General features: G+C 49.0%; 1 protein-coding gene across 1 annotated transcript; it reads left to right on the plus strand.

The window, feature by feature from the left end:
* Positions 1–22: 22 nt before the first annotated feature.
* Positions 23–6,323, plus strand: LOC311599124 (L-amino-acid oxidase-like). The gene is made up of 7 exons (XM_084784761.1): positions 23–92; positions 1,581–1,795; positions 2,130–2,242; positions 3,282–3,483; positions 4,569–4,637; positions 4,837–4,973; positions 5,204–6,323. The coding sequence occupies exons 1-7, from the start codon at positions 62–64 to the stop codon at positions 6,006–6,008; spliced, it is 1,572 nt and encodes a 523-aa protein (XP_084640887.1). The 5' UTR covers positions 23–61; the 3' UTR covers positions 6,009–6,323.
* Positions 6,324–22,228: the final 15,905 nt, after the last annotated feature.

The following is a 22,228-nucleotide window of genomic DNA, read 5'->3' on the forward strand; positions in this document are numbered from 1 at the left end:
AAATATTACCAGAGGGGTGCTGCTTCTTCATAAAGGGAGGATAAGCTGCCGAGAGTCCAGCATGAGTTCCAGGGCCATGGCCAAGAAAAGTGGTAAGTAGAGTCCTCCTCTGGGTCTGGAAGAGACTGAGCAAGGAAGTGTTAGATGCTGAAACAGGCGTGGGTGCTGGATGGGAGAGGGATATGGGTCAACAGGCGAGGCGGAGGTCTGCGGAGGTCTCACCCGAGGACCACAGAAAAGTAAAGAGACTAAGAATTGAGATGGGAATTCAGCTTTCTCAAAGCCTGCGCTGGGCCAGGGTGTTGAAAACGAGTTCAAGGATGAGTTAGAGCCATTTGAGAGAAACAACACGGGGACCAAGAAACAAATGCTGCTAGCTCAGGGGGAAGGTAAGGGCTGGAGACTGGATAAGAAGGCTGAGGCAGATCTGGGGGCTTGGGGGGGTGTGTCAGATTTAGAGATCCTCTCCTTTGGGCCTGGAAATGTCTTTCCTCTTTTCTAATGCATTTGTCCCAATGGAAGGCTGTCATGGCATTGGAAAGGGTATAGTGTGCCTCCTCAGCTAGTAGCCCCTAAAAACCCTCTTCCAAGACCAAACTAAGGGGTTCACTCCAGCCAAAAACTCAGCTTGTGGAAATATCTCAGGGTGCACAGTCCTTGCCTGGTCCACTTAAGAGCAGATGATACTGCAGGATCCAGGTAAGCCTTCGTGTGAGACAAGGCCAGCTGTGAAAAGGAAAATCAAGTCACTCAAGATCTTATATGGTAGTCACTGACTGTCTGAGTGGTGAGTTCTATTCTTGGTATCACGCTAAATACCTGGGAGGCTCTCAGAAAGCATAGATAATGCTGGGGGGGGAACACAGGGAGCACCTATTTCCCACATGTCACTCCTCACCCCCTGTGACAAGCCTGAACCTTCCTCCCTCACACACTCTCACCTTTTCCCAAGTATACACACCCTCTCTCTCCCTCTCATTCGCTGTCTCGCTCTCTCCCCCACACAGCGTTACTTTCCAGATGCTCTCACAGCACCCACACAGGTCTCCCCATTCTCCCTCGGACTCAATCAGAGGATCACATCTCATCCCCCTCACCCTCAAATCCAGCCCAACTCACCCTTCGCAATCCACCTCAACTCCCCACGCAGATTCAAAAGCACCCAGGCGTCCACACTGCTCCACCACTTCATCCCTCTCACAGAGCCATCAATTATGCAGTCAGGGGAAGCAAGAACAAGCTAAGACCACACTCCCACCCACAAACTGACAGGCTTACGCAGCCACAGTCCTTTACAACTCTTGGGTGGAGGCACGTGCACACTCCCCATCAGGAGCAGGCACATGAACGGTCACCTATGAGCCTCCCACACCCACGAGTTTCCAGGGTGCAAGCCATGTTCACAGTCACACGCTAATCACACAAATAACACTGCACAAGGCAATCGCCTTCATATACTCACTCTACACACTTGTCAGACAATACTCTCATCTGACTGCCCTGCACTGGCTCCCACAGCCAAGCTCATCCTGGATAAATAGGTCCCAGAGCCCTAGGCCCCTTGCTCTCTCTGCCCACAGGAATTCTTCTTTGGGGGATCTTGCTGTCCGTCTCCAGCTGCCTTGCCGTCTATGAGGACCTTCGCAAGTGTTTCCAGGACCCCGATTATGAGGCCTTCCTTCTCATAGCCCAGAAGGGGCTCCATACCTCCCCGCTGCACAAGAATGTGGTGGTGATAGGAGCTGGCATGGCAGGCCTAGTGGCAGCTAAAACCCTACAGGATGCTGGGCATACGGTAAGAAGGCTTGGAGAAGCCGTGATCATCAGCCTCCGATTTGAGTCCGTGGGTGGGAAAAGAGTGAGTAGGCCAACAGGGAACGAGGCACAATTGCATGGAGACAAGCTTCCAAACCCCCTGGCCCCTAATCATTGGCTAACTGCCATTCGTGGAGACAAGAGTGAAGATCTGTGCTGCCACGCAAGGGCCTCAAATCGCTCAGGACCTGGTGAGGTTATCCTGCGTCTTCAGGGCCTCCAGGCCAGAGCCTATGGCTACTTGGGGGTGGGAAGTGGGGTGGGAAGAAAAGACAGCACTCCCTGAGAATGATAGCATCTTCTTTGCTCCCCAGGTGACCATCCTGGAAGCCAGTAACAGCATCGGAGGCCGGGTGGCCACACTCAGAAACAAGAAGGAAGGCTGGTACTTTGAGCTAGGACCAATGCGGATCCCAGAAAGCCACAGGTAAGTCCTGTGCAAGACAAGAAGCAAAAGGCATATAGGGGGGAAGGGATGAGGAAACGGTAGGAGGGACCCCGGTGCCATCCAGGACTTTCAGAGTCACTGTGTCATGTGATCCAACCCAATTAGTCGGGGATGATAGTCATCCGCCACCTCCAAAAGAATACCTGAGGCCACAGGAAGCTGAGGGTCACACAAGAAATGATAGATCCCAGGTTGTATGCCAGCTCATCAAACTATAGTGAAAATATGGGCAGCTTCCTGTTTCTCAGTCACATCGAAAGAAGCTGAAACATTATAGCCCATTTCTATTAACAACATCTACCACTTGCTCAGCACTAACTTTGTTCTAGACCTTATCTAGACAGATGTTGCTTTTGTTTGTTTGTTTGTTTGTTTGTTGTTTGCCTTTAAAATGAATTGAACCCACACTTATCCTCTAAACCACCAATAACAAGCACAACTGCTCCAGCCCAGAGTGGGTGTCATTAAATTCAGCCTCACAGTTAGTTAACGTTGAACAATGTGATCTCAAATGCTGTCTGGAGCAAGAGACATCCCTCTGAGCATTTGAGTACTACTAGTTGGGATTTCGTCAAGGGCCTTTGTTCTGTGAGCTTCTTACCCTCTACAGCCTTGGGAGTCGGGGAACTAATGCCCACAACGTTAAATGAGTTTACAACTGAACAAGCAATTCATCTGAGTTCCTAGGCATAGGGTTACACTGATTCTGCCTGAAGTAGTTTCTAATGTGGGACCAGAAGGAACAAGAATGTTATGTGTTGGGGGCTGGAGAGATGGCTCAGAGGTTAAAGGCACTGACTCCTCCTCCAGAGGTCCTAAGTTCAATTCCCAGCAACCATATGGTGGCTCACAACCATCTATAATGTGATCTGATGCCCTCTTCTGGCGTGCAGGTGCACATGCGGGCAGAGCACTGTATATGTAATAAATAAGTCTCTTTAAAAAAAAAAAAAAGAAGAAGAAGAAAGAAAATAAATGGAATTTTAAAAAAAGAATGTTATGCGTGTCTCTGCTCCAGGCTAACCCACACCTATATCAAGAAACTTGGCCTGAAGCTGAATAAGTTCATCCAGTATAACAGCAACACCTGGTACCTACTTAATGGACGACGGCATCGTGCGTGGGAAGTCAAAGCTAACCCAGACATCTTGGGCTACCCCACGAGGCCCACAGAGAAGAACAAAACTGCCGAACACCTCTTCTATCAAGCCATTGCTAAGGTATCTGCTGCCTTTCCCAGCTGGGATCCTGGGGTGTGGGTGTGTGGGTGTGTGTGTGTGTGTGTGTGTGTGTGTGTGTGTGTGTTTAGGTGAATGTGGGTGCATGTGCACATTTTTGTAGAAGCCAGTGGTCAGCATTAGGTGTCTTCCTTGACTGCCTTCTACCTTATTTTATTTTATTTTTGGCAGAGTTTCTCACTGGACCTGCAGCTTGCTAGTTCTGCTAACCGGACTAGCTAGCAAGCCTCCAAGCTCCTAGTGTTTCTGTCTTCCCAGTGACACCACATCCCACTTGTTGCCTTGTTTTGAGGCAGGGTTTTTCTGTGTAAACTTGGCTGCCCTGGGTCTCCCTTTGTAGGACCAGGCTGGTCTAAAACTCAGAGAGATCCGCCTGCCTCTGCCTCCTGAGTGCTGGGATTAAAGGCACACACCACCATCGCTGGCTCACTATGTGCCTTACTATGTGCGTTGGCCTTTTGTCTACATTTATGTCTGGGTGAGGGTGTCAGATCCCCTGGAACTGGAGTTACAGACAGTTGTGAGCTGCCATGTGGGTGCTGGGAATTGAACCCGGGTCCTCTGGAAGGGCAGCCAGTGCTCATAACCACGGAGCCATTTGTCCAGCCCCAACACATGCTATTTTTATATGGATGCTGGGGATAGAACTCAAGTCCTCAGTCTTGTACAGCGAGTATTCTATCAGCTGAATATTCACCTTAAAGTTTTGTCTTGAACTCATCTTTCACTTCAAGTCCGGTGTGGTGGTACATGCTTTTAGTCCCAGTACCTGGGGAGGTGGAGGCAGAAGGATCTAGAATTGAAGGGCAGCCTGCCTCGGCTCTATGGTGAGTTGGAAGCCAACCTAGGCTACGTGAGACCCTGTCTCAACAAAAGCACACGTTTCCTTCAATGAAAGGGACATACTCAGGGAAGGAGGTGCACCCAGGAGTTCTGGGAACTGCCCTTTGTCGGCCTTCCCCAGCCTCTCCAAGGGACAGCCAGAGAAACCAACTCTAATCTAAAGGCCTGTGAGGCACGTGTCTCTGCAGGGCCATCTTGATGATGTTTCTGCTCCCCTTCCACAGAGCACACAACGCATGAAGACGTTCAACTGCAGCCAGCTCATGTCCCTTTATGACTCTTACTCCACCAAGGTAAGTGAAACATGAGGCCTCAGGATGCAAGGCCCCGGGACAGTGTCCCGGCCACAGGATGTTCTCTTCCTACTGCCAAAGCCTTTGCCTCCCTCAAGCCCAAATCTACTCTTGCTGGGCCTAGGCCCATACTAAAGCCTTCCTATATACCAGACACTGTGACCCAGACTTGCATCTGTGGTGCTCCCCCTCCCGACAGGCTTTCCTGGTGAAAGAAGAAATGCTAAGCAAAGGAGCCGTCCAGATGATCGAAGATGTGATGAGTGAGATTTCCGGATACTATGATTCTTTCCTGGAGTCCTTGAGGAGTGCTAGCATCTTCTCCAAAACCGAAGAGTAAGGCTGACCTGGTGCTAGGAAGAACCAAGTCCCCAGCACTGGTTTATTGGGTATTTGCTATGTAGGGGCCCCTCAAGTGACAATCCCTGCCTGACGCGGGGCTGTGTATTGTCCCAAACAAGAGTGCTGGAGACAGGTTCTTCCCGTTCAGGTCAGAAGTGCAGCCAGCGCTAGGACACAGAGATCTGGTAGGGTCCCCACTCATCTTTCCCTCTCCACCACTGCAGATTTTCAGAGATCACGGGTGGCTTTGACCAACTCCCCAATGGCCTCGGCGCCAGCCTGAAGCCTGGCACCATCCGCCTGAAGTCCAGAGTAGAAACAGTGGTGAGAGACGGGCCTAAGGTTGAGGTTTTGTACCGGACGGACGGGCCTGTCTCTGCGCTGCACAGAGTCACTGCTGACTACGCCATCATCTCAGCCTCAGCCAAGGCCACACGCCTCATTGCCTTCCAGCCACCTCTGTCCCCAGGCAAAATGCATGCCCTGCGCTCCGTGCATTACAGTAGTGCCACCAAGGTGGCTTTTGTGTGCAAAAATCCCTTCTGGGAACAGGAAGGCATCCGGGGAGGCAGCTCCATCACGGACCGGCCCTCTCGCTACATCTACTATCCCAGCCACAGTTTTCCAAGTGGCAAGGGTGTCCTGCTGGCCTCTTACACTGTGGGCGATGACTCCATCTTCTTTACCTCCCTGAACCGCGACCAAGTGGTGTCTATTGTACTGGATGACCTGGCCGCAGTGCACCGCATATCCAAGGATGAGCTAAGGGACATGTGCCCAAAGTCAGTGGTCAAGCACTGGTCTCAGAACTCCCTTACCGTTGGTGCCTTTTCTGAGTTCACGCCCTATCAATTTGAGGACTATTCAAAGCAGCTCTTCCAGCCAGAGGACCACATCCACTTTGCGGGTGAGCACACTCACATGCCCCATGCCTGGGTGGACACTGCCATCAAGTCTGGCATCCAGGCTGCCAGAGATATTCAGGCTGCGGTGGACAAGGAGACCACTCAGGGACACATGGCTCTGTAGATACCAACAATCAGGATGGTTAGGTTTTTTTCCCCACAAGAACAACCTGTGGGAGACTCTGACAGAGAAGGCCAGAAGTTCAAAGGAGGTAGACACCCAAAAGAGAGGTCACTACTGGTCCTTTGGTCTGCAAGCAGGAGTCCAGCTGAGGAGACATCACCCCCTTTTCTGTCTCACTCCCTACCTAGCTCTAACAGCAGAAATGGGGTATAAGGAGGGGGTGAGAGTCAAGGCTGGAGAATCCTAGAATCAACGTTTAGCTTGAAGGAAATTGTCTCCTGCTGCAAAACAATAATAAGCTAATAATAATAATAATGATAACGATGATGTTGTTGTTGTTGATGATGATGATGATGATGATGATAACAGAGAGAGAAACTACAATATCTGACTTGTGTCACTTACAACTAGACGCCCCTGCCCCCCCCACGATGCCTTAGTGGCAGCTCAGCCACCCTGACAGACTCTCCCCCTCACCAGCTAGACCCGTACCTCTAGCTGCCACAGCCCACCCACAGCCCTGACTGACTACACACGGCCCTGAGAGGACACCATGCTCATTTTACAACTCCTTCTCCACTCGTCCCCTCACGAAAACCCAACTGTCTTTATAGAACCAACCTAAGTGATTCCTCCTCAAAGCCTCCCTTAACCCCTCCCCAACTCCCCTCACTCTGGTGTACCAAATGAACTGAAGACCTTACTGAAATCATATTTCATTCTGGGATGTGTGTGTGTGTGTGTGTGTGTGTGTGTGTGCGCGCGCGCGCGCGCGCGCCCTCTTCCCTTCAGCCTGCCAATACTTACTAAAACACACCACACGCCTGGCACCATATGGCACCCGGCTAAGAGACAGAAACACAGAGAGTATGCAACAGTGAAAAATCAACTCTCCTCCGCCTGCCTCCCCATGTGTTCAAGGCCCAGTTCTCAAATCAGACTCAATTTTCATCCCAAATTCTCAGAAACCAAGAGTTATTCCTGAGTAGTGAGGGGATCAACTAAGTAAAAAAGGAAAGGTAAACTGAGTTACAAGCCCTCCTTGCCTGACAGACTCTGGAGCCCCAGGAAGTTAAAGTATGGTGAAGCACTGCTTGGAATTTTGTGGAAGACTGGCAGACGACGTGGAAGAGAGAAAAAGGGAAAGAAAATTCACATTTTATACTGCCACATGGCCCATGTGACAGCTCTTCTCTGATACCCATTTGCCGCTGACAGGACACTTTTAGTTTCAAGTTAACAGAAGCCAAACTGGGGCTTTCAGCTGGGCAGCCGGGGAGTCGGGGAGGGGGGGGCAGCAGGAGGGGGGTGACCGCAGAGGGGGAGGGGCGGTGTTGTTGTCCCATGCCCAGAAGTCCAGAATGAAGCTGATCTTATCAGAATGACTGCAGGCTCCAGCCTGAAAAACTAGTGCTAAGGGCCCAGAGTCTGGATTTAGGTGGGCCCTGCCCTCTTCTCCATTATAGATGAACGCCTGTGTTGTGACATGCACGTGGACACAAAAGAGTGGAATCTCCCTCCCCAGGCGCAAACAGTCAGAAGATGTGCACTTGGTGCTCTCTGGGGCCGGAGATAGACTTGAACATCGTTCCCAGGGTTAAGCTGCTGTGCCTGGCTACAGATCTGCATAGGGAACTATCTAGAGGGTTATCTCGGTGACATGAAGCATGCACCCTTCCCTTGGAGGTCCCCCATGATAGGTTGGTCCCATCTGCAGCTGTGAGGGATGGAAGGAGAGCGTATTGTTTCATCAGTTCCATCCCAGCATACTATGCAGGCTTGAGGTCCAGGCACAACCAGCAGTTTCTATCTACATCTGGTTGAGAATGGTTAGGAAACTGGCATCCTCTTTCTAGCATCCCAAACACCAAGAGGTTGGCTTCTGCTGCGACCTTGTCTTTTATCCTCAAGGTTGCCGAGGGAGTTCCTGGGCTTACACTTACCACCCGGTGGGCACCGTATCTCAGGGTGCTGGTTCAGGCTAATGGGCATTTGGCCAACAGGTTAGATGACCCTAGGAGCATGTTTCTTTTTTTCTTTTTTCTTTTTTCTTTTTTTCTTTTTCTTTTTTTGGTTTTTCGAGACAGAGTCTCTCTGTGTAGCCTTGGCTGTCCTAGACTCACTTTGTAGACCAGGCTGGCCTCGAACTCACAGCGATCCGCCTGCCTCTGCCTCCCGAGTGCTGGGATTAAAGGTGTGCGCCACCACCACCCATGTTTCTTTTGAGTAGTAAATTTGCTGCCTGGGGCTAGATTCCCAGGTTCTACCCACTTTCCAATAATGATCTTCTTGCAAGGCCCTAATTTTTATGGATATGATATTGTATTGCCTGTGCCACGGGCAGGAGATGATGGTTTCTCTCTAGGACTATGAAGGGATCAATGTGCCCCCCCCCCCCCGCCGCTCACCCGCCAGAACTGAGTTTCACAACCTCTCTGAGCACGGGAATACTCTCCTGGCTTCTGGCAGCTGGGGGAGGGATGAGGCAGGCGTGGGGTGGCGTAGTAGCCAGGCAGGCATAGCAGCGAATAGACCAGAGCTCCTTTTCTTCACCAGTGGACACATAGGAGTGGATGAACCATGCCAGAAGCCTCTGGGATTTTACAAAAATCTACCTGGACGGTGGGTTGGGTCTTGGTGGGCAGATTGGCTATGAGCTTCCCAGTCCTGGTCTTTCTTAATTCCCATACCCAAGGTCCTGGCTTATGGGGGGTTGGGGCCTTCCTCACAGGGATGAAAGAACACAAAACAGAACAACCGTAATTAAAGAGTCCACGTCAGTCTTATCTTTAGGGGGTCAAAGGACATGTTGTCATCTTCTGTAGCCTCCTTCAGGTAGGTGTGGTGGGCCTGTGCGGTGACTAGCAGCACTCATTGCTATGGAGGTGGTGAGGACCACAGGGCATAGGCCCTCTCTCCGTTGCCTCCAGGCTCTGGGTTGGGATCCTCTTTACTCACACAAGGTCGCCAGGCTGGAACCTGTGGGCAGGCTCAAACCTGGGCAAAGATGCCGCCTCTTGAACTGTGGTGAGTAGTCTGGGTCTGTTGCAGGGCCTGTAAAGACTCAAGGAGGGGGTGGTTAGTACTTCCTGCCTTATGGACCACTTAAGGATGGCAGGGGACAGTCTCAAAAAAAAAAAAACGATTTCAAGAAGAGTGATGGTGGCCTTTCAAAGGGTATATGGAAGGAAGGTGGTCCAATTTCCACTGGTCTCAAGGACATATGGACATATTTAGTTAAAGTCTCTTTTAAGGCACTGGTCATCTTCTCCACCTACTCTGAGCTTAGTTTCCAATCAACATTTAGGACCTTTTGCCAGATTTGGAAAAAACAAAAAACCAACTTTGGTCATGAAGGCCAAGCCTTGCTGGGCCCCAGGGAGAGAGAAGCAACCCAAATCTAGGATTCAACTCTTGGAGGAGTTTCCTGGAGACCACTGAAGGTGTTTCCATCTGAGTGGGATGGGCTTCCATCCATCCAGAGAAGATGCCTATGAAAATGAAGGACCACTTATACCTAAGGACCATGAGTAGAGTCTGCTTCCCGGTGTTCTCTGGGAATGCTTTCTTGACCATGGATTCTCTCGGGGGCTTTTCTTCCTCCTTTGGGGTTCCCTTGTGCACACCATGTCTTTGACAAGATCGTCTAGTTGAGGAATGTGATACTCCTGTGGGCCTGAGTCACTCAGCAGTTTCCTGTGGCCCCAAGTGGGTGACCTGATGGGGTATGGTGGGCATTAGTCTTCCAGGAGCAGCAGGGAGTGCTGGTCTCCCTCCCGTAGGAGCCATCACACATTTGTGGTCTGCTTGACCTCTTCCTGTGTGTAGTTTTTGGATGTTGGGTTCTCAGACAGGGTGACCTAAGATCTAGAGAGGCTCCACCAGCTCTAGGGCCACCTTCTGGGTGGCTGAATCTGCTGCCCTGTTTCCTTAGGCCCCCAGGGATTCCCCCTTTTTGACGCCCTTTGCAATGGACAACTGATAACCTCTTTTGGCAGCCATGGGGTCTCCAGAAGTACCAGGATTTCTTCTTTGTTTTTGATCTCCTTTCTGGATAAGGTGAGGAGTGCCTTCTCCCATATGGGCACTATGGACATGGGTGTACCCAGTTGCCCTTCCCCCAGTGAAGTGCCTGGGTTCATGCCAAGAGCTCAGCCTTTTGTGGTGACTGATATTCCTTGGCTGAGAGAATGGATGCCCATACTGTCCTTTCCAAGGTGACAACTGCAAACCCAGCATGCCAGATTCCATCATGAACAGAACTGCTCCTATCAGTGTGCTTCCATCAGTATGCTCCCATCAGTGTGCTCCCATCAGTGTGCTCCCATCAGTGTGCTCCCATTAGTGTCCTCCCATCAGTGTGCTCCCATCAGTGTGTTCCCATCAGTGTGCTCCCATCAGTGTGCTCCCATTAGTGTGCTCCCATCAGTATGCTCCCATCAGTGTGCTCCCATTAGTGTGCCCCAATCAGTGTGCCCCAATCAGTGTGCTCCCATTAGTGTGCTCCCATCAGTATGCTCCCATCAGTATGCTCCTATCAGTATGCTCCCATTAGTGTGCTCCCATCAGTGTGCTCCCATCAGTATGCTCCCATCAGTGTGCTCCCATCAGTGTGCTCCCATCAGTGTGCTCCCATCAGTGTGCTCCCATCAGTGTGCTCCCATCAATGTGCTCCCATTAGTGTCCTCCCATCAGTATGCTCCCATCAGTGTGCTCCCATCAGTATGTCAGTGTGCTCCCATCAATATGCTCCCATCAGTGTGCTCCCATCAGTGTGCTCCCATCAATGTGCTCCCATTAGTGTCCTCCCATCAGTATGCTCCCATCAGTGTGCTCCCATCAGTATGTCAGTGTGCTCCCATCAATATGCTCCCATCAGTGTGCTCCCATCAGTGTGCTCCCATCAGTGTGCTCCCATCAGTATGCTCCCATTAGTGTGCCCCAATCAGTGTGCTCCCATCAATGTGCTCCCATCAGTGTGCAGTACCTCTTTGGCTTTTTGCAGCAAGACATTGATTAGGACAGGTCTGGCAGATTGGACCATATCAGTCACTTCTATGCAATAGTGGAAGGGCAGTCCTATCATCTGGTCGTAGGCTGGCTAGTTGATGGCTGAAATTTTAAAGAACTGGCTACGAGGCTGGCTACAAGGCTGGCTATGAAAAGTGCTTGATAAATGCATTATTCAAGCATTCAACATCCACCCCTCCAAGGTCCTCCTCAAGAGGTCCTCCACAGAGTGTAGGATGGATAGGAGAAGTTCCTAACCCAAAGTCAGTCTGTCAGCTTCTTTTATGAGCATAGCTGTAGCAGCAACTGGCAGAAACAGGGTTAGCCTTTTGCATAGGTAGGCCACTGGCCTCTTTCACGGTCCCAGTGCCTGGGCAAGGACCCCCCTTTGCAATCACTTAGATAGGACAGGGTGGCCCTCTTACCCCCTCATTCCCCCATGTTTCTGACTTCCCTTCTGGGATTCCTTTTATTGGTCTCCCTGAGTGCTGCCATTACTGCTCAGGTCACTTTTTTCCTCTACCGAGTCAGTAATTATAAGGCTCCTGGGTAATCTCTAGGAATTAGGACCCATTCTACCTCAGCCCTTCTAACTTCTAAAGTTTCTTTCTAATATCTGGGTCTGACTGCATAACAAAAGCCATATTAGTGGCTTATTAGGCTTTGGTTTTCTTGTTTGTTTGTTTGTGTGTTTGGTGTGCTGGGGTCTACAGGGGTGAAGACTGGGTAAGCCTCATGGAAGTGCTCTGGGAACCTGCCAGGTGATTCTTGGAACTCCTGTGTTACCTCACTCACCTTAGACAAGTTGGTGGGTTTTCTAGCAGCTGTCTTCAGTCTTCCAAAAACCGGTCTAGCGAAAATTGTCCGGAGCCTCCTTACCTTGGTCAGTGTTTGGGGTCCTAGTCAGGTTGGACAAAGGAGTATACCCACGCTATCTGGGCTGCACTGCTGGGCAGGCATCCCCTGCCTGGCCCCAGGGCAGCTTTTCTACTCTCAGCTGGATTCTGTCACATTCCCTGGCCACGAAGAGATGACCAAGAGCTGTTGGCAGTCCTCCCCGTTTGACTGGTGGCTCCAAAGGGCTGCCTGGAGATGACTAAAAAGAGCCTGGGGGTTTTCGGAGAATGGAGAGTTCTGAGTTTTCAACTGTACAGACAACTTGTTAAAGAGATAGACCATGAAAGGGAGGCATGAACCCCCGAGTCGTGGGCCCTGGGGTGTTTTTGTTCCCTTTCCGGCAGGTGTTGGGACCTCAGTGCTGAGTTCTAAGGTCAGAATGATGCCTCCAACATGGCATCAGTTTGCTAATATCTGGAGACCTGACACAAGCAGCCCCAGTGGCCACCAGAGATAAAGAAAGGAACAATTTTAAGGACTGTGGGTGCATAAAAGCACCAGACTGCATCTCCCCTGGATCCCGGGGTCAAGCTCAGGAAATCAGCTGAGCTTGGTCATTGTATCTCCCCACAGCAGTGCAACAGTAATTAAGCCAGTCCCCCATGGAACCAGCCAACAGCATCCTTTAACTTTAGAGTGACAAAAACAACAAAAGGAAGGAAGATTCACTTTGGTTCAGAGTTTCAAAGGATTCACTCCATGTTCATTTGGTTCGGCTGTCTTTGTGCCATTACGAGGAAGACCATGTGGTGTGGTGAAGACCATGCGGTGGAACAAGCTGCTCACCTCATGCCACCGAGAGTATGAGAGGAAGGGCCCACAGACAAGATACATCATTTACAAGCATGCTCCCATGACACACCTCCTCTGTCTAGATCCCATTGCCCAATAAACCAATTCTATTCTAAAAATCAGCAATGACTTAACCATTTGTGCAGGTGGAGCCCTTGTGATCTCTCAATTGGACCAACATCTTAGGACAAGCCTTCAACACTTGAGTTTTCTTAGAGGTCTCTTCATGCACAAACTATCACAAGAAGTGGGGGAGCAGCATCCATAAATCCACAGAAAATGGGTATTGATCCTTAGAATGAGGTGGCTCTCAAGGTAAGGTCCAAAAGGATGAGTACCAGCTACTTTTGGCCCATTAGTCATGTAAATCCTCTGAGTTTACACATCATCCGAATAATAAGGAAAACATAGTATATCGTGTTCGAGAGAGTATGAGATCCTGCAAAAAACACATCCAGAGATGATGTCATATAGCATGGGTAGGTCCTTGACCCAACAGGGAGGAATTTGAAGTCACGGCTGTTTGACTCAGAAGTCTAGCCCATTCCACAGCATAATGCTGCTTCTAGTTTGAGGCCCCCCCCCCAAAAAAAAGCCTAAGAAAAAAGAATAAATTCCAGATTTGAGAACAAGTTCTTTATAATATCCCAGTTTTTATGAGGTAAGGTCTCACTATATATTCCTGATTGAAATGGAACTCACAAAGATCCACCTGTCTATGCCTCCCAAGTGCTGGGGTTAAAAAGATGTGCACCACCATGCCTGGCAAATCTTCCAGAAAAAATGTAAAGTTAATTTGACACACAGAAAAGATGAAAAACAAAATTAAACCAACTCTCCACAGTGCTTCTAGGCCCTGGCTCCTAGATTTAATCCCAGAGTCTGGTTCCTATTTTTAGCAAAAATTCTTAGGGAACTGAGCACAGAAAGCCCATCCAGGTTCTGGGAAATGGTACCCAAAACAATTAGCCCTGCCTCCAGGAAGCACATGAACGAGGAAGACTCTGGGAGCCTCCATAACAAGTTAATGATTAGATCAGTTTAAAAAAAAAAGTCAAGAGAAACACTGTGTATCCAGGCAGGCACCATGCTGCAAATGAGGAAATGTGAGAGAAAAGAAATTCACAGTTCTGGAACACAGCAAAGCCCGCTGTCCAAATTCAGCCTGCTTCCTTAGAACCTCTGCCAGCTTTCAGAATTCTCTAATTAGGTGACGTGGCAAGTTAAGCCTTTCTCCATCTTTATCAGCTCCATCCCCTCTGAGTCTCCAGGATACAAATGGGTCACTAGATTTAATAAAAAGGAAAAAAAAAGACATAAAAGTATCTACAGCAAGTACATTTGCCAACAGCACAAAATTTTCCAGTTATTCCCCTCCATCCTTTGCGTCTGTATGAGTGACCCACACACACCTCTCTCAGGAGGGCTCCAGCCTTGTTCTTCCTTTGGATAATGAAGAAAACTGAGGCACAGAGAAAACTTAGCAGTGTTCTCCCTGTCTTAGCGTTCTATCGCTGTGGAGAGACACCATGACCAAGGCAACTCTCACAAAAGACGGCATTTAACTGGGGCTTTGCTTACAGTTTCAGAAGTTAAGTGCAGTGCATTCATGGTGGCATGCATGGCACTGGAGCAGAAGCGGAGACCTATGTCATGATCTGTTGGCTGAGAGAGAGAGAGATAGAGAGAGGGAGAGAGAGAGACAGAGACAGAGACAGAGAGAGAGGGAAAGAGAGAGAGAGAGAGACAGAGACAGAGAGAGAGGGGAGGGAGAGAGAGAGAGAGAGGGAAAGAGAGACAGAGAGGGAGAGAGACAGAGAGAGAGAGAGAGAGAGAGAGAAAGAGAGAGACAGACAGACAGAGACAGACAGAGACAGAGACAGAGAGAGACAGAGAGAGGGAGAGACAGAGAGAGAGAGAGAGACAGAGAGACAGAGAGAGACAGAGACAGAGACAGAGAGAGGGAGAGACAGAGAGAGAGAGAGAGAGAGAGAGAGAGAGAGAGAGAGAGACTGGGCCTAACATTGCCTTTTGGCACCTCAAAGCCCATCCCACACTTCCTCAGAGAGAGAACTTATGATATTAAAAATAATAACAACGAAAAAGCTGGGCATGGTGGCACATGCCCTTAATCCCAGCACTTAGGAGGCAGAGGAAGGTGGGTCTCAGAGTTTGAGGCCAACCTGCTCTACAGAGCAAGTTCCAGGACAGCCAGGGCTACACAGAGAAGCCTTGGCTCAAAAACAACAACAACAAACAAACAAACAAAAACAAAAAACAAAAGGCACTGCCCCTAGAGGCTTTGAAGTTGCGGCTTCTGTGTCATATGTGTGTCAGTAGGCGACAGAGAGGAGAGAGGCTATGTCTCAGCTCAGTGTTCTGACCTGTGAACACCTGAATGGTTAGTAGCCTAGCACTCCCCGAAAAAAAGTGAGCCTGAGATGACCATCAGCCCAGGGCCAAGGGGCCCAGACAGGGAGCTAGCCTGAAATGACAACCAGACCAGCATCTTAAAGGCCCGGGGTGGAGGGACAAGGGGAGCAAACCATGCCTAAGATGAACACTGCCCAGTGCTGTAATGCACAAGCCAGGCATAGCACTCCTCAGACCACTCCTGAGATGGCCCCAGGCACTTAAGAGATCCTAGGTGCAAGCAGATGGTGAAGACATGGAAGAGAAAGAGAAACAGAAGGATGTGAGCACAGTGAAGAGAGGCATATCTGAAGACTTGAGGGTGGTGAGGAATAGCTTGATGTGAGAAGCTGATGGCATCATTTGGGACCATGTTGGGGTCTTGGCTTTTGCTACCACTGGGGACCACATCTGGGTTTGTTATCCCCAAAGGCCTGGCAGATGTCCATGGTCTGGGCTGCCATCTGAGTGTCTGAGGGCTGTGCCAGCCTGGAAATCATGGGAAAGCTGGCCCTGCAGGGTGCGAAAGCAAGAGACTCTGTCCCTAGCCAGCTATAGTACTCTGAGGAGTAGACCCTACACATTGCCCTGGAAGGGCAGTAGAACTGGCCCTAGTTGCAGGAGTTTCTGGTGAGCAGACCCTGAAGGTATATGAGTGTGTGAGATCTGTCCCTGCTGCTCATCTTCCGTGGAGTGGCATGGAATGAGGGAGAGATACCTCCTTCTCCCTTCACCACCTGTGGCAAGTAGGAGACCTAGCCCCAGGGTCATGAGAGCAGGAGAGCTGTCCCTGCCCCTCACCTGCTGCAACATTCAGGAGAACACACCCTGCACCTCCCTTGGACAGCATAGTAGAGCCAGCCCAAGGCCATGAGTTCAGGGGAGCTGTCAATGTCTCTTGTCTGCTATGCAGTGGAGTCTTCAAGGGAGAGATCCCCTCCCCTCCCTCTTGCCCTCGCCATCTATGTCAGGAGAGAGAGAAAGAGAGAGAAAGAGAGAGAGAGAGAGAGAGCGCTAGTCATGCTGGGTTCATGAGAGCAAGAGAGCTATCCCTGTCCCTCACTTGCTGCAGCACTTGGAAGAGCAGGCCCTGAACTTTGCCTCAGAAGCACAGAGAGCTGACCCTGGTGACAGGGCCATAGTCGAGCCTGCATGGGAGAGCTGGCCCCACAACTTGCCTGCAACAATTTGGCTTCACGACTTGTGTGTAGGCAGGGATGGGGGAGAGACTCATCTTCCCTTGCCACCTACGGCAAGCAGGAGAGCTGGCCCTGGGGTCATGAATGCAGGAGAACTGGTCCTGTACCTCATCTGTTGCAACACTTGGGAGAGAGAGACTTGCACCTCACCTGGGCAGCACACTAGAGCTGTGCCTGGAGGTGGGGAGTGTGGGTGAGCTGGCCAGAAGCCATAAGCTGGGGAGAACCAGCCCTGACTCTTGTCTGCTGCACAGTGGTGGGGACAAGGAGAGATGCCCTCCTCCCCTCCTTTATCCCTCATCATCTTTGGCAGGCAGGAGAGCTGCCCCAAGGGTCCTGAGAGTGCCGAGAACTGGCCTGTTCCCTTGCCTGCTGCAGCACTTAAGAGAGAGTGCCCTGCACCTCGCCTGGGCAGCACAGTAGAGCTGATGTCCCTGATGATGTGGGCTCAGATAGCCAGCCGTGGAGGCATGAGAGTGGGAGAGAGTTGTCTCTGCCCCTTGTTAGCTGTAGCATTGGATGATCCAGCCACCCAGGACAAGACAGGAGATCACCCCAGGGACTATGGGCATGGGAGAGCTGGCAGGCTGACCAGCTCAGATACCTCTCAAGCCCAGATCCAGGTCTTTGAATTGGCCCTCTTCAACATTTACCCCATTGGTAAACTGCTGGAGTATATATGAAGGAGCTGGTCCTACAGATCTAAAACTCCAGCATCCTCATGACACAGGGCAACAACAGGATGTCTGAGAGGAGTCCCGATGGGGGTCCAGCATTGATAGAATAGCAGAAGCCAGAGGCCTCATACCAGACCAAGTCACTGCCATGAACATTTGCAAGCAAAGACGTGTGGCCAAAGGGCATACTGTGGGACGCACCACAGCTTCCACGATGAGATTTTTTTCTCTCTCTCTCTCTCTGTTGGAGGGAGGGTGCAAGGGTGGAGGGTACGTACAGGGGAGGAGGGGATGAGAGAGATTGGATTGTATAATGTGAAATTTACAAAGAACCAATTAGATAGGTGATAGATAGATAGATAGATAGATAGATAGATAGATAGATAGATAGATAAGTGGATAGATAGATAAATAGATAGATGGATAGATAGATAGATAGATAGATAGATGATAAATAGATAGATAGATAGATAGATAGATAGATAGATAGATAATAAATAGATTAAAACCATGTGCTACCATAAAAAAGAAAAATAATAATAATAATAATAATAATAATAATAATAATAATAATAATAATAATAAAAGTGGCATCAACAAGATTGAACAAAAATATCAGACCCTCATTCCCCCTAGAAAAGTAAACAACAGCTTGACTAGAAATGGCATTGTGGGGGTTCTAGAAGACAACGGGGACTTAAAGAAACCAAGCTGATGCTCAATCAAGAAAATGCAACTGATTTTTATTCTCTATTTTAATTTTTTATATTTGTTATTGGTTTTGTTGTGGTTTTTTTTTTAAACAGGGTCCTCTACATATCTCTGGTTGTCCTGAAACTCGGTATGTAGAGCAGACCGGCCTCAAACTCGAAGAGATCAGCCTGCCTCTGACTCCTGGAATGCCGGGTGGGATTAAAGGTGTGTACCATCACATCCAGCTGTATTTGTTTACTTTCTTTCTAAGTGTATGAATATTTTGCCTACATGCCTGTATGTATACCACACGTATGCCTATGGGATCCCTTGGATTGCAGATGGTTGTGAGCCACCAGGTGGGTGCTGAAAACCAAACGCCGACCTCCGCCAGAACAACAGGTGCTCTTAATTGCCGAACAGCTCTCCAGCCACAAAGCAACACTTTTTTAAGCAGTAGGAGAGTTTGTGACATTTTTATACATCTTCGTCTAAGACCTTTCTGGCAAAGAATAATTTGGAAGCAGCCAAATCCTCCATTTCCCTTGAGAGAGAGAGGAGAGAGAAGAGGAAGTGAATACTATTTTCAGTATTCTGATTTGTCTGAATCTCACAGAAGGAACTGATTTTGTCCTGTGTCACCCAGAGGTCCGACAGCAGCAGCAGTGTCATTTGGATATTGGGTGGAAGCTGCTAAAAAGCAGTGCTCGGTGCGCTGCTGACCATGGCTGATGGCGGCCTGAGGCTACAGATGAAGTGCCCACGGCCCTAAGAAGAACAGAGTGAGACCCTTAGGGAAAGCAAGCCAGGCTAGAAGACCTACCGAAACTGGGCATGAGAGCCCCACAGTTCTGAACATTTACGCAACCACGGGAAACAGGAGCTCAGATCCCACCACCCATGTAACAAGCCGAGTATCCTGCACACGCTGTAACAACAGCTCCACGGAGGGTGGAGACAGGAGGATTCATGGGGCTTGGTTGCTCCCATTCTGAGAAAAAAAAATTGATCCTCAGCAGTAGGGGGAGACCCTGCCCCAAAAGGAATAATCAGAGAGTAACAAGAGGATGCACAAACACACACACACACACACACACACACACACACACACACACACACACACACACGTATGTGCGCATGTAAATAAATCAGCTATAATAATGTATCAAAGACTCACAGATAACATCATAATCCATAGTGAAAGCCCTTAAGACTAAGAACAAGACAAGGGTTCCAGCTTTTAGCACCTTAGTATAGCGCTAGACATCCTAGCTACAGCAATTAGGCCAGAAAACCAAACTGTCTTAGTCCATGTTCTATTGCTGTAAGGAGACACCATGACAGTGGCAAAGCATTTAATCGGAGCTGGCTTACAGCTTCAGAGGATTGGTCCACTATCACCATAGCAGGGAGCATGGTGGTACACAGAGAGACATGGTGCTGGAGAAGCAGCTGAGAGGTCTATCTATACCTGCATCCCCAGGCAGCAGGAAGAGAAGAAACACTGGGCCTGACTTGGGCTCTTGAAACCTCAAAGCCTGGCCCCAGTGATACACTCTGCCCAACTAAGCCACACCTACTCCTACAAGGCCACACCTCCTTATCCTTCTCAAGTAGTGCCGCTCCCTGATGACTAAGCATTGAAATATATGAGCCTAGGGGAGCGGGGCATTCTTATTCAAAACACCACAGTCTCCATATTGGAGAAGAAGAAGCAACACTGTCTCTATTAACAAACAACATGAGCAGCTGGTGAGATGGCTCAGCAGGTAAGAGCATGTCCTGCTTGTAGGAGGCTCAGAAATGCCTGTAAGATCAGCTTCAGGAGAGGGGCCACCCTCTTCAGGCAGCAGAGTGCACCTGTGCTCATGTATGTACATATTCTTGCACATAGGCATACACACATACACATACTTTAAAAATAATAAATATAAATCTTTTTTTAAAAACAAGTAACATAATCTTATATAGAAAACTCTAAATATTCCATACCAAAAGAAAATTGCTAACAGGGCTAGAGAGATGGCTCAGAGGTTAAGAGCACTGTCTGTTCTTCCGGAGGTCCTGAGTTCAATTCCCAGCAGCTACATGGTGGCTCACGACTATCTATAATGTGATCTGATGCCCTCTTCTGGCCTGCAGGTGTAAATGCAGATAGAACATTGTATACATAATAAATAAATAAATATAATTTTAAAATGCTAAGAATAATAAATGAATTCAGCAAAGTTACAGGATCCAAAATCAACACACACCAATCAGTTGTGTTCCTATTTGCTAACAATGAACAACCCAAAGAGGTAGTTATGGGGAAACACCTCTTTATGACAGAATCACAAAGAAGGAAACTGCACCACCAAACTGCAGAACTCAGTGGCATCTTATGGGGAAACACTGTGTTCGTGGGATAGAAAACGTAATGATGTTAACATGATGATACTAAATCTTAATATGGCTCCATGGTTAAGCGCACTGGCTGCTCTTGCGAAGGACTCAGGTTCGGCTCCCAGCATCCACACGATGGCTCACAACATCCACTTCTGACCTCAGCAGGCACTGCACACACTCGGTAACACAGACACGCAGCCAAAAGATTTATACACATATAAACACACACACACACACACACACACACACACACACACACACACACACACATCTCTTTTAAAACTCTCAGCACCATAGAAAGCAATATACAGGTTCTATATAATTTTTTGTTTATTTTTATCGAGACAGGGTCTCTCTGTATAGCCTTGGCTGTCCTGGACTTGCTTTGTAGACCAGGCTGGCCTCAAACTCACAGCGATCCACCTACCTCTGCCTCCCGAGTGCTGGGATTAAAGGCGTGTGCCACCATGCCCGGCTTCTATATAATTTTTATCCAAAACCCAGTAGTTATACAGAAATAGTAAAAATCATTCTCAAGGGACCCCTGAATAGCACAACATTGAAAGTTAAAATCCAGGGTACCGTACTTTATGTTCTCAAAATTCATACCAGAGCTGCAGTTATCAAAGCCGTGCTGGGTTGGTATGAAGGCAGCCCTATGGACCATGCAGCAGGCCGGAAATAACAAAAATAAATCCCCGAAGACGTGACTCAATGATTAGCGTGAATTCCAACAGGAGGACTGAGACTTTTCAGCAACGACGATGACAAGAGAGCTGATCATGTGTAAGCAAAAGAATGAAATCAAACCTCGTGTCACAAGAACAGACTCAAAATGCATCGGAGACCAAACATGTGACCTGAAACTTGGCAGCCCGTAGGGGAAACACAGGAAGTGGGGGAGCATCGAGACACCAGGCTCTCTATACATGGCACTGACACCACAGTCAACAAAGGAAGGAATAGATTACACCAGGCCACCCCAGAGGACACAAACGACACGGAGAAAGGCACCCGAAGGACTGGAGGAAACGCTCACGTGCCATCTACCTGACAAAGGGTTCCTTCTAAAAACGCAAAGGTCCCTCTATCATTCAACAGATTTTTTTTTTTAATCCAACTACAAAACAGTGGGCCGGTGAGACAGCGCGCAAGCCTGACAACCTGAGTTCCAGCCCGAGGGACCGAAGGAGAGAACCAACTCCCTCACGTTCTCCTTTGACCTCCATGCACGCACAACTGTCTACAATTCCAGCTCTAGGAGACGCAGCCCCTCCCTCTGGTACAAGGTTGAAGAGAAGTGAAGGGCACACACACTAGCACTCAGGGAGGCAGCCTAGGTTCACACCTACCCCATATCGGCTGCCCCAACCTTGGACCACCAATCTCACTCAGAAGAATCTGGTGCATCACGGAGATGGAGCAAGCACTGGTTAAGAGCACTGCTGCTCCTCTAGAGGACCTGAGTTCAGCTTCTAGCACTCAGAAGCTCTGATGCCCTCTTCTGACCTCTGCAGGCACCAGGCGGTCATATGGCATGCATACACACATGCAGACAAAACACTATACAAACATTAAATAAACAAATACTTTTTAAGTAAAACAACAGTCGATACAGTGCTTAGCAAAATGTAAGTCATAGGTCAGCCCTTAGCCAATCAGCCCCTGTGATAACCAAGTCATTACAAATTCATTTGTAAATCTTCCTTTGAGGAAAATATCTTTGTATAGAGGACACAGAATTTAGCTTCTGTTGTCTGACAGAAAGGGTTGTGTTTTTAGGGCTTTGTCTCCCAAAATGAATTGGATGTTCATGGCACTAGACACCAGCTCTGTTGTGTGGCTAAGCTCAAGGCACTCTGGTGACATCTGGTGGCAGGTTGCCTCCATAGCACAAGCAAAATTGAAGATTTTTGGGTTGGGTTGGGTTGGGTTGAGTTGGGTTGGGTTGGGTTGGGTTTTTCAAGACAGAGTTTCTCTGTGTGTCGTTGGCTGTCTTGGACTCACTTTGTAGGCCAGGCTTGGTCTCGAACTCACAGAGATCAGCCAGCTTCTGCCTTTCGAGTGCTGGGATTACTTGGAAGGCTCTTCAGAGTGCAAGCTGCAAACGCAGCATGCTGCATAGACAGGTACAGACACTGACCCAAATCTC

This window comes from Acomys minous (genome assembly GCF_964271855.1).
Source record: "Acomys minous genome assembly, chromosome: 6".
In the NCBI taxonomy this organism is placed as follows: Eukaryota; Metazoa; Chordata; class Mammalia; order Rodentia; family Muridae; genus Acomys; species Acomys minous.